The sequence below is a fragment of the Erigeron canadensis genome, chromosome 7 (genome assembly GCF_010389155.1).
Source record: "Erigeron canadensis isolate Cc75 chromosome 7, C_canadensis_v1, whole genome shotgun sequence".
NCBI lineage: Eukaryota > Viridiplantae > Streptophyta > Magnoliopsida > Asterales > Asteraceae > Erigeron > Erigeron canadensis.
Window position 1 is genome coordinate 27,656,872 of NC_057767.1, and position 13,232 is coordinate 27,670,103.

The 13,232-nt window shown below is 33.3% G+C and overlaps 2 protein-coding genes across 3 annotated transcripts; both read right to left on the bottom strand.

The window, feature by feature from the left end:
- Window positions 1–3,509: 3,509 nt before the first annotated feature.
- On the bottom strand, window positions 3,510–7,754 carry LOC122607549 (FT-interacting protein 3). Of its 2 annotated transcripts, XM_043780541.1 has the most exons (4): window positions 7,692–7,754; window positions 7,213–7,274; window positions 4,104–6,448; window positions 3,510–3,731 (listed from the first exon to the last, which is right to left on the bottom strand). In XM_043780541.1, the coding sequence occupies exon 3, from the start codon at window positions 6,446–6,448 to the stop codon at window positions 4,124–4,126; it is 2,325 nt and encodes a 774-aa protein (XP_043636476.1). In that variant the 5' UTR covers window positions 7,213–7,274; window positions 7,692–7,754; the 3' UTR covers window positions 3,510–3,731; window positions 4,104–4,123. The 2 variants fall into 2 exon arrangements, with proteins under 2 accessions (XP_043636476.1, XP_043636477.1); XM_043780542.1 differs by lacking the exon at window positions 7,692–7,754 and having other exon boundaries at window positions 7,213–7,296.
- Window positions 7,755–10,045: 2,291 nt separating this feature from the next.
- LOC122609208 (alpha-soluble NSF attachment protein-like) lies at window positions 10,046–12,749 on the bottom strand (the record flags this gene model as incomplete). The annotated part of the gene is made up of 9 exons (XM_043782265.1): window positions 10,046–10,408; window positions 10,913–10,993; window positions 11,115–11,162; window positions 11,206–11,278; window positions 11,381–11,532; window positions 11,616–11,695; window positions 12,190–12,301; window positions 12,380–12,429; window positions 12,689–12,749. Coding segments are annotated over 9 exons (738 nt in total), but the record flags the coding sequence as incomplete, so codon positions are not given.
- Between the last annotated feature and the right edge of the window lie 483 nt (window positions 12,750–13,232).

Below are 13,232 nucleotides of genomic sequence, written 5' to 3' on the forward strand. Positions count from 1 at the left end.
ATGAATTCATGCTATAGTGTCATACTAAAGAAGTTATTATGACAATTCTGTTTAGTGCTTAGCAACAAGCAAGCTGGTTCATAGAGAATCTAGTGTGGTTGACCATCTTGATGTCAAAGTTGACAAAAAAAAAAAAAAACTGTCAATGGAGTACTTAAAAGTAGTATAGAAAACCATCAAACCCAAAAGCATATATCTAATCATTTATACATTTATTCCAAGGTACACTGTATCAGATTTTGAATCAATAATAATGTATTATTCTTGTTAGTTTGCACCACCCTATCATTGTGAACCACTCATATTTGTTACTGTTTTTTAATCAATTGACTTTCAAGAATTTGAAGTTAATTAGGTCAACCCTTTCATTTCTTTAGTTTAATTATTGCAAGCTTGAAACAGTTTTGTAAGTAAACTTACCAATAGTTATTATTTACTTTACTATTATTCTAATAGAAATGTTGGAGATGGATCCAGTTTAGGACATGATCATAGAAGATAGAATTATAATTAGCTAAGAGCTCTTTGTCAAGTAGTTAACTTGTTGCATTCCATTATTAGCAATGTGGCTTTCTTGATGGGGACCGAGGTTCTCTTCTTAATTAATTTCTGTATCTATAATAATAACCTCAATTGAAAGATTAATATATATTAGACAATTGTTTAAACAATCGACGACTAGAGCTAGAATAATAAGTTAGACACGAGACGATAAGACATGACACTTGCTTGGGCCGGAAACAAACATGACACGGCAACTAAAGGTTACACGATAAGACCTGAAACTAGTTAATAATATATACATAAAATTTGCGAGTCCTAATTTGAAATTGGAAACAGAAGTCATAATAATCCTAATTACACATAATCATCCTTAACGAAACGAAATTTCATTGAAATATTAACTGATACAAAACATACCTTTAATAACAATCACATCACAACAACTATATTTTGCCTTTCCAATTAAAAATCTTAATTAATGGTTCTTAACATGTTCGGTTAAGACACGAATTTTTATCATGTCATATAATTTTTACAAATACGAGCACGACAAATAAGAAACTTGTTAAGGTCAAATACGTAACTTGTGAAGATCGTGTTGTGCTAACAAGTCCATATTAGAAACGGTCAGCTCTACGACAGGAGTGTTTAGAGTATATTAATATGATGTCCAAAACTTGAATAATTAATCATGTGTAAATAAAATGTCCTAAACAGTAGCCAGACCAAAAAATTTTACGACACGCATATACATCACATATGTAGTGCAAAACCTCGGAAATGGTGTTATCCTTTTCAGCTAAAAATAGAAATGTTATCATTCTAAAAACAAAAAATTGGATGGAGGCCGGTATAAATAAAATATTGGGGGGACACTTTCCCATGGGCTTGTAGCATGCTAGCATGTTGAGGCATAAACAATGAGTGGGTCATGACACGTCTACAAAGTATAAATTTGTTGTTTGATGTACGGAATACACCTGGGTGTACTTGTGAATAATAAAAGATTGTTAATAACATATATATACACTACTAATGATAAATTAAATTAACTCACAATCATTTATAAAAGTCATCATTACCATGTGTGTTTGGTATAACTATATGTTACGGTATCACAAAAGTGTATATATATTAGCAGTTAACGATATATTAGATAGAACTATGAAGTCCAAGTGACAAACTTAGAAGTTGTCTCGATCACTACTATTTTTAAATGATGATGAATTGCATGTGTTTAAGAAATTGTGAAAAAATCTATGTAAATGCCAAGTATGGTGTCATGGTGAACTATGTGACAACATGCAACTTGATTATATGTTTAAACAACTTGATGATACTTAATACTCGCAAGTGTGCCAGTGTGGTTAATATCAATGCAGATGTTCAGCTCTACCCAGGCTTTGGGCTTTGGGCTTTGGGCTTTGGCCATTACATTATTGGCCCAATACTAACTGATAATACATACTCCGTATATATACAGACATATCAAGATAACATCCTCGCAAGTTTTTAATGTAAATTATATTTCTAAAGGTTAAATCAAGTATAATCAAATTAGTCTCCCTCAATCAAGCAACAAACCCACTTTAACCTTTAAAAGCCTGACCTCTACATGCAAAGTTTGAATAGGCCTACATGGCTACATGCCTCTGCAACTAGCTATGTTCAATGCTTAAAAGGAAATAGTTTTTAACATTATTAATTTATTATTTGCCTAACATGTTAGAAACACACTATCATGAATTGAAAGTAGACACTATATGATTTTATTGTGTTATGTACAGAATTAATAGTAATCAACAAGTTAAAGCTTTAAACATCTAATGTATAACCGTCATTCTAAAAGTTCGCTCTATGGGAAACCTTTTTAATGGATTCTAGAAAAAGGTGAACATTAATCTTTTTTGAGAACTCGAAGGAGTTGGCTTTTTGACAAAGTCAATTCAAGATTAACTCCATGTTCCCATGCACTCAATAAAAGATATCAATTTTTTAATGAAAAATGTTAGTTGTACAAATAGTAACTAAAAACTTCAATGTTTGGATTTGAATTCAAACTCTTTTTAGAGCCTCCACCTCCCCTTAACCCACTAGATCAAGTGCGATGAATATCAAAACTTGCTTGCTTAAAAAGTTAAAATGTAACGTCATTTTTTCACTTCAAATACCTTTCAAGTTGGACCTTAAGGTGCACGGTGTACCAGGGACCAAGCAAATACTGATCGATCATCGGGTTGCACATTATTCCACCCTATAGGTTTGCTCACCGCCTCTCTCTTCCTATCTTTATTGTCTTTTTTTTTGTTTGTTTTCTTTTTAGCTTTATCAGAGTGAGGAAGAAATGGGAGGGATGTTAATGTGTTCTATAAAGGTGTGGAAAAATAGGAAGAATAGAAAAGGTGGGGAGAAGTTGTTTGCTACTCCACAACTCCCTACCTTAATGCAAGAAGATAGCATGTCTAATCTTTTTTTTATTACATTCTGAATGGTATAAAGCCTAGTCTATAACATGTCTTGACTCTTGACTTGACACAAATATCAATACATCCATCCAAATAAATCGTTCGTCTTTATATTATGGGTATTTCTTAAATAATTGTTTAGTTATAAAATGACATCAATCAAAAAATCATTAAAACGCTAAATATCAAAAAGAATTGATTGTTCAATGTTTGCTGCACTTTTTCACATAGGGAGTAGGGTTCACGTGACTACGTGAGCGATCGATCTGCTCTGCGTTAAAGGTTTGATCCTAAATATTGAACATCATGGTTGCCTTCAAATTAAATTGAAATATAGCAATTCAAACACTATCTACTTATAATTGAAATATAGCAATTCTATTTATTTATGCCACATGTCCCATTTTTCAATAAATATGTCAAATGAATAATATTATTTAGAAACTTTAGTAGAATTTATAAGCTACAGATTCATTAATATAAGAAATAGCTTTCAAAATAATCTAAAAAATAGTAAACTAAAGAAACATTTAACACAGCTCAAAGATTCATTGCTAGTTCAAATGTAAATGACTACCAATAATAACAGCTACAGATAGATTCAAATCAAAAATATAGAAAACTACAAGTCCAAAGATGATTCGCAGATTGGCAAAGTATAGTTCTTAAGAAATCTAAAGATGCTATAACACTATGGATGTGTTTAAGCCGTCCATGAATTAGAGGAAGAATAAACGTTCCTGATTCTACACCTTACATGAACTGCAAAGATAAAAGAAAGGGCCATAAGTTACATACTAGCGGTGGCATTATGGGTGGTTTGGGCAATGTTGGGTAATGGGTCAAAACATAGGGCTCAATCAAGTGACCCTTCAAACACTTTTACCCAGTTCTAGCGATTTAAAAAAATAATACGAGTAATAGATAAGATGCTAAAAATGAGTACCGAAACTATATTATCACCGAAATAATCAGATTAAATAAAATGATATAGGAGCCTCGAATGACTCTTGACCCGTTCCCATGCGTTCCATTTCCATTTTTATCAAGTCATTTTGCCTAACCCGCTTGACCGGATAGAGATGAAAATAAAATGACTAATTTATAGATAACTAAGTGGAGGCTACCACTTACCTTTATTGCATAGAGTTTGCTCATAGCATGGAGTCAGTTCTTGCAGGCAATCTTCTAAAGAAATTGAGAGGCACCCCAGGAAGCCTATGACGGAATCTCGGGTGTCTTAACATATAGAAGCCCGAGATAAGAGCAACAACTTGGAAAGGCGTGACGTAAAGAACAATGGCGGCAACAAAACAGAAAATTAAAAATATTGCAGTAGCTCTCGGGTCTCTCCAACTAAGTAAAGACTGAAGTCTTTCTCCTTGAGTTGCCAAATCACCAACCACTGTTTGAATCCTTCCAGCAATACTTCTCAGACGATCATATCTCATTCTCACTAGATCTGGTGAGCGTGAAGTTGGGAACGTGTCGAATTCTTCATCTAGTTCATCAGGGTGGGCATTATCAGCACAAGAAAGGCGAGTATCCATGTGGGGCGGGTTTCTTGGTCTCCATTTGTAGTACCAAATACCAATCAAGAACAGATAGAGAAAGATGGTTGGTAAAATAAGCTCAGGGTACAGAACTAATATCAAGAAAAGGATGTGGATAAGAACAGTAGTTATCGGATTCTTCCAGTAACAGATTTGGTCAAACCATTTTCCAATTGCAATCAGCCCGCCTAAGACTGACATGATCCTGAAGAAATTAGCTTTACTTCTTCTCATACTCCACATATGAGAACTCACATCCAGCATATACTCCACAACTTCTTTTCTCAGTGGTGGCTCGGCCCGGCTGAGACGCATGGACACAATTTGTGTAGCCTGGTGTCTCAAATTATCAAGCTGTGTCACAGTTAATGGATGAATATAATGCATTTTGGGCAACAATGGCTGTGAGTACATATGCATCATGTTTAGTAAACTCGAACATGTATACCTCACAGCCAAATGAATTTCACCCATTTTCTTCACCCCAGTCGGATGCAAAACCAACAACGGATATGAGTGAGTGTAAACACGGTCCGTTTCCAGGGTCGACAGGCGAATTCTAACCTTCCCAATTCTTGAATCTTTGGATCCACCAGCCTTATCTCCTCCATGTAAATGACAGTTGTCAAACACACCAATGGTTATAACAGTGCATGGATCAAAAACCTCCCAAGTGTACTGCTCGTTCCATTTGGGGGCAAAGCTATCTACGATAGTTCTTGTTCTTATCCATTTAGTCCCATATTTGGCTACACAGTATGCATCTGTTGATGCCCTTCCGTCTTTTGACTTCATTGGAGTCAACCCGTGAGCACTCAAAATTCCAACTTCAAGAACACCGATACTATTCTTCCAAAGTTGTTTAGCAGTGGGTCGAAGATCGCTACTGTAATGAGTAGATTCATCAAGAACATGATAACCACCTTCCAAACAAACCCGCAAATGAATTTTGCTAGCAAACTTAACTTCCTTTCTTTCACCCTCAACTATTATATGTTTTTCAAGATTAAACCATCTAGTGTTTAAAGCTTTATGGTCCAACCTCCGGTCAACATGCTGTAACGGAATCGCACACCTTCCAAGAGATTCCTCTTTATTGGGTGCAACTCTCTCTTCAACACTTAAAATCAATGGCTCTTCAAATGGTTCTGCAGCTACAAACATCAAATCTTCATTCCATAACGGGTTCATAGACTTGTTCATAGAGACTCTTGTTCTCAAAGCCTGATTTCCAAGACTAGCTTTCACAAAAACTTCAGGAAACCTAGTTTTATCATTTGGTATCAAGTCCTGAGCTTCAATCACATTAACTCTAAGATACCAAAGCTTAGGTGAAAGATACACTTTTGACCGAATATTACCAACACCATCGGACCAACCAACAGTTGCAGCATCTGAATGCCATGCTTCAGGAAATGCTTCATCTGCTTGAGTACCCCACCACACAGCTAACATAAGCTCGCCCTTAAGTTTTTCCCCTTTTCTTTCTTCCAATCTATACCATTGTGGGGCCAGAGGACTGTCGGGCGGGACCCTTTTTGGAACCTCATTAAGATCAAATAAAACCCGACCAATGAAGTCATCCTTCATTACATCCTTATCTTTCACAGTAACCTCAAGAACAAATGACTGAATCCTGTCTTTAGAAAAGGCAAACACCTGATTCCATTCAGGGTTCGTTTTTTTCTCAAAATGACGAGTCGTGCCCTTGTAGTTTCCTAACCGAACCTCAGCATATGGGTCACAACTACCTGTAATGTCCTTAGAAGGTAATTCTCTTGCTTTCACTACACGAACATATAGGTATTCCATTTGTTCCACGAGGTCATAGGTGCTAGTGAGCTTATCCCCGGTGACTTTCCCTCCACCAAGGTGCGGTTTAGTCTCCTTGAGAGAAAAATCTTCATTTGGAGGCCTTTGCATCATCTACATTTCTCACAAAATAAATGCACTTGAGTGACTTTATGAAACACATGAACTTTTTATTTAACTTTGTCTTTTAGTAAAAGTCAGTGCGATACTTTCAGTTTTTTGAATATTTTAAATTGAAGTAAACGAAGCTAAAGGTTACGTATAAAGTATGATTTGTCACGTATGACGTATCTAATAAGCTGTTTTTTTTTTCAAGACCATGACCATCCATATATTGAAACTATAAAGGCAACTCATGTATGAATCTAGTGGGTGAGGTTCATGAGAAAGTTCTTTTTATGGTGTAAATTGTAGGAAAGATTTTAATATTGACACGAGTATAATGCACCTTTTTTACACCTTGACGCATGATACACGGTGTGTATCAAGATGCAAAATCCGTCCATCAGGACTCGTCAAGGTGTAAAAGTAGATTGCCTCGGGCAAGTGTCAACCAGAATCCTTTATACACTTCCTACCACAACGAGAATTTTCTCGTCATCCTTCCCTTGTATCTAGATTCACTAATCGCAATGTAAACAAAAAAACATGTTGATTCGGCAAAATTGGCCTTCAAATTTTCAACAGGTCAAATATACCCTTTGTCCCTTTTTCAACTTCTTAGGTCAAAATAATCATATTTTTTACCAAAACACTAGGTACATTTTAATTTTACAACACATATTTACCCGTATAAAAACGAAAACAATATAGCTGTACTACATTACCCTAAAGAACTATCAGTAAAAACACAAAATCAAAAAAATCAAAATAAGTACCTGATAAAAGTAAAACTAAAGATATTGAGCAAAAAAGCTTCAGATCTGAATGCTTTTTCTACCTGCACAAACACAAAAAATAAAAAAACCAAAAAACAAAAAAAATTAAGACCAAATATAATAATCAAAACATTATGTTACAAACAAACACAGTGAATAATAAAGCTATACAACTGTAATTACTTACAGATTAGTAACAAAATAATTACACTACCACATTGAAACTAGACCTAGGCCAAAAAAATATATATATTAAAAAAAAAATACTAATTATAAAAGAGCTCGAATTAATATATATATATATAAAGTGGTACAAATATACAGAATAATAGAAACTTAACAGATAAATATATATTACAGGTATGCAAATTGCAATGTAGTATGTAAAAAACATGATATATATAGATATAGATATAGATATATATTATGGTTAATATTAGTACATGCAGAGAATGTGAGTGTGAATATAGAGAGCTTACTGAGAATGAGGGTTCATGGAAGTTGAGCAGAAAAGTGTTTCTCAAAGAAAGAATGTCGAAAAGAATTGAAATTGGAAAAAAAGATTTAAGGAGAGAAATAGAGAATGGTGGTGGGTATGTCTGTGTTTTATGTTTTCTTGTGCAAGAAAAATATTATTATATTATAATATTACACACACCTTTGTTTTTTTTTTAATAATTTTGTATATGTCTATGTACTTAAAATAAGATGTTTTTACTTAAAATATGATATGGGTAAATAACTAAAATAAGAAATTCATGTTCTAATTTGGATATCGAATATTTTTTACCCCAATACACATTGGGTCGGAATATATACATAGGGCAATAGAGATATTTTGGGTTATTTTGGATATTTTTTAGTTGCTTTTAAAATATTCACACAAACAGACAGACTAAGAATGTGTTAGATTTGTTAAAGAATTGGATATATATAAATTTGATTTCACTTTTAAAACGCCTTAAACACACTATATTGATATTTCCTTTTCTATTATTTCAATTGTGATTACAATTCATTTGATAATCTTATTGGACGTAAGGTACCATATCAGTATAACTTGGATTAGTAATGTTTATAAGTAAATTAAACTCGATATTGATGGTGTATTTTTTATTTTAAACTCTGTAAAGAATATGAATACTATATTTAAATAAAACGAGCATGGTAACCGCGTAATGCGGCGGTGATGATGATGAAGGCGGTCTAGTAGTGTCGGCGATAGTAATATTGGTGGTGGTGGCGATGTCAAGTGGTGTAGGTTGATGTAATTGTAATAGTGAATATTTTTTAAAAAATAAGGGCTTAAAGTGTTAATTTTTAAAATAAAAGTTTAGAGTGTAAATAATTCATTAAGTGAAAATTTGGTATTTTATAAAAAACTTATTAAGGGTATTTAGTAATTTTTGTATGTAACTCTTATTAAAAATTAGGGTGTGATAATTTTTAATAAAATAGTATAGATATAGAAGTATAGATATTATATGATTTTGTTAAAGTTATTGCACAGCAAAACAAACATTTGTTTATTTAAATAAATATACCACACGGACTATGGTCGGATACTCGATCGCATCATATGTTTTCTTGTTTGCATGTGGATGCATGCGGCCGTGGGTACCTTTTTTTTAATTAACTGTTGTTGTAATAATAATAATAATAATAATAATAATAATAATAATAATAATAATATAATAGCCGTTTTTCTCCCATCGGTTAGACTGTTAGAGTAAATTTTGTTAAGCGTGTAATCAACAAAGGTTCATTGAAAGCTTATAATGTTGTACATATCAGGTACATTGAATAGCAAATTCTTTAAGACATTATTATAAAGATTGGAAATCGGGATAGGCACATAAATCTTTTAAAACATTTCTAATACCATCAATAATATATTACGAGTATTTGAATTTTAAACACTTTTAATATCTATATCTATATTTATATTAAAAGATTAGTTAACCTAGCTTTCTAAACCATCCGCCTCAATTCAAACTATGTTTAAATATTATCTGGCATCTCCATATTTTTCTTTTTTACAATATTAATCTTATTTATAGAAAATATATAGAATAGAATATAAAAATTATATAATAAGATATATTGTTTATCAAAAACAATTATGATCGTCTAAAAAGAAGCTAAAATAAGTTTGGTCAGTTATAAATGAATAATTTAGTTATAAATTACTTTTTTCTGGCATGATATCTAATAATTTAGTTAAAATATCTATTATATATAATAGATTTTTAACAATTAAATATTTAAACATTCATCAAAAGTTTCAATCTTCATGAATTATAAATAATAGACTCAATATGAAGCAATAGACGATAGTAGAGATAGCTAAACTTATAACAATGCTTTAAAGTATAGCCAAAATCTTCAATGCCAAATTTCTAATCTGAATTTAGGTCTATTTGTATGTTAAAACGTTATGTATGGAGTTCACGTTACATAATTTTATCATCAAAGAACATTGTGTATGGAGGTCATTAATTTTTTTTTATATTTCATTATACAGCTTATTATACCACTTTAAAAAAATCTACACATCATGCGGGTAAAAACCTAGTTATATGGATAAGGTAAAAACCTTTTAAAGGGTAATTTCGCAATTCAATATATAATAAGCTCAAATTTTCAATAAGCTACTTTTAGTTATTCTTTTAGGAGCTTATTTTCTTAAATAGAATATCCTGTATAAGTTGTTATCTAAACAAAGATGGAAACTAAAATCTTTTTTCAAAAATACGTTCAAGCCTCAAGCCAAAATAAGCTACTATAGTAAAATCTATGCTACATACCCAATTCTGTAAAAAGACTCTGCAAATAGCCCTAAGTGGACTTTAAAAGATCACAATGCTGATCTGCAGAAAAGCAAATAAGCGGATTCCAAATGCCAATGGTTACAGCTTGCAAGACCGAAATCTTTGTTTTCCAACAACAATAAAACTAGAATTGGCTACTAAAAACCAATGATCAAAGTATAGGATCCAGTTGAAAACCCCCCAACATCCAAGTACTAAGCACATGTACTCCTAATGATGAAATTATGTATTTGCTCCTGAAAAAACCCCCCAAAAAGTTGCTGCTTATGTCAAATAAAACCAATTCATGTACGATCATCATCTTCCTCCTCCTTGGCCTTAAGCAGCAGCTCCACTCTTAACAGGAGGGCAGTATTCCACTTATCCTATATAACAAAATTTCCATAACAATATTAGAAATATTTTAATGTGAGAAACAGCAGGATCGAGGGGGGGAAAACCAGCCGGTCAAAACAGCTTCAGTTATAAGCCAGCCAGTTTTTAGCACAGGTTGTGCCATTTGGTTGATCATACAGACACTTGGTTGCCCACTTTATCTTTCTACAGAGAAACTAATGTTACAAGTTATAACTATGACTAAAACGACGATATCTTTACGAATAAGACTCTTAATCTATGAATAAAGACAACATGAAACATATACATAAAGATACACTGTGGGCGACTCCTCAACCGATTCATGATTCAACCAGCTTACCCCATACACATTCCAGATGGACTTCCCAGTAACAATATAAAGAGGTCGTAACTACCACCAAACGTTAATAAACCAGTTCCGGCTTATCAATAAATTAAAATAAAGGTACCAGATGACCATAAAAATTCAAAAGCCTCAAGTATGGAATAAACTAACGAAAATAATGAATTACCAGCTTAGTCATGCTGTTAAATTCCTTGACAGCATCGGTAAACTTTACAACATCTACCTCATCCAGTGCAGCAGCTAAATCCTATCATATCAATAAGGAAATAATCTTAGCAGGTTACTTTCACATTTTCTATTCAAACAGAGTTACTTGCTAGTTGCAACTTTATTTAAACAAAAAACATTAAATGCTAATCATAACGTACAGCCAGTAATCTGTATTCGCAAGTTGCTGAAAACTTAGGATCCAATTCCTACAAAAGCCAGACATACAAGGTCAATCAGGTTACATGTCACCCTTGGTTTGTTCACAATTTCACATATTAAGGCAGGCCCCACCCGGCCTGTTTTGACCCAATAAACAATTGCCCTGTTTCAACTTTCAACTTGAACCCAACTTGTCCATCGGACAGCATGCCTGACCATCATCTTGCCGCTGCAACTAGTATCTACATTGAAGAAGAAAACTTACTGTTCCAGATGAGCTGAAAATTGTGCAATTTTCTGCTTGCATTGATTTGCAAAATAATGTAATTCTTCACACTGGAAAAGATTAGCTGCTTTATGGTAGTAAGAGATGGCCTGCTCCAAGTTCTGCTCCTGTTCATATAACTCAGCAATTTCCTGCACACATATTTAATGTTAAATATACAGCCAGGTAATCAGATTGTTCTTATAAAAAAACAAATTTCACCTAACTGCTATACCTTGCAGTGATCTGCAGACCTGCTAAGCCACTCAATTTCAATGAACAAATTTGATGCTTGTTCCAGGCAAGCTATAAACTCTGCTTACATCAACCAATACCAAGAAAATAGATTTTGCTTTTAGAGTTATAACATTTACACGACACCATATGTATTCTATATAAATATTACGTGACAGCATTAATGATACTTATGTGAGTGAACTTTCGTAGTTCTTTTTTCCCTGTTCCACCTAAACTACATGAAATGTCAAATTTATTAACTCTTTAGGGGAAAGTTGCAGTAATAGCAGTTGACTTTCCCTTCATTTTTAATTTGGTTACTACTGGACTTTATTAGTTCGAACATCCAACTTTCATATTTTGTGATGACGTTTTACCTGAAATTGTGAATAAATAATCAACTTACAAAAGTAAAATGTCCTTCGTAAAAACTGTTTAAATTCAGTAACCACTTCAGACATGAACCCTAATTGATTTTAGACCTCAGTAAGATTTGAAAACTCATACATTACCTGCTCCCATACTTATGTGAAATATGCAACAATGGGGAAATCAATCTAAAACAAGCTAACCTTTGGTGTTAGTGTTCTTGTATGCATGAGCCGCTTCCTTATAGGCAATAGCAGCACAGCCAAAGGTGCTTAGCCCTCCTAGTAAGGAGTGTCTGTTATCTCCTTCAAATGACTGGGAAAACATTAAATAAATTTACAATTAACAAAGACTGGGAAAACAAACAATGCAAGAGCAACATCAAACACTTACCTTCAAATGACACTGAGCCGACTTGACATACGCAGCTCCAGCTTGGTCCCCTGAAAAAATGTCATATTAACCGAAATAAGAGACAACATTCAAGCATTCAATGTTTGGCCCCAGAACCAATTTTACAGGTTTCGATTGTTGATCGCCTGTTTTTCAAGTTAATTCTAAAAATATGAAAAATCTATGTTTTGCCATATAATATAGATCATAATATTGTGAGTATATAAAATAATACGATTATACAATTTTCCTGACCAATGCTTATACGTATGTATTTTATACTATATATCTTTGAGCAATTGTACTTACAAGATTTGGCGAGTTTGTAACAGGTGGCTGCTTTTTCATATAATTTGCCAGCATCTAGGTGCTTAAAATCCAAAGATATTCCAGCCACTCAGCTTCTTCTCGGCTTGATTCTCGAACTCTCGGCCTTTTGCAATTTGATGCATCCTCCACAAGTCTGAGTTGGCAGAAAACAAAAATGAGATAATATTAAAAGTGTGAAAAGAACGAAACAAAGGAAAGTGACTTTCCTACTTGTTACTCAATAGTTTACAAGTTGACAAGGAAAGTAAGTTCTATCATTTCTTTTGTAAGTGTACCATCAGCGAATGCAGGCTATAAGTTCAAATTCAAGACCCATAAACCCCAAACCACTAATTACAAAATTATTTGAAAAATGTTTATGCTAAATAGAACTTTCCCAAAATAAGAGAGAATACAATATTAGGCACCGGACTTCCATGAGCCTCCTCAGCATATAAGTGAGTAAACGACTAAACGGAGAAGGTTTTCCATATTCAGGCTACCCAGGAATGGCGAGTCCTTTTGACTCAGATGTACACTGCCT

Coding starts and splice junctions, on each gene's coding strand:
- LOC122607549 (XM_043780541.1), bottom strand. CDS start 6,448: ATGATGCAAAGGCCTCCAAATGAAGATTTTTCTCTCAAGGAGACTAAA.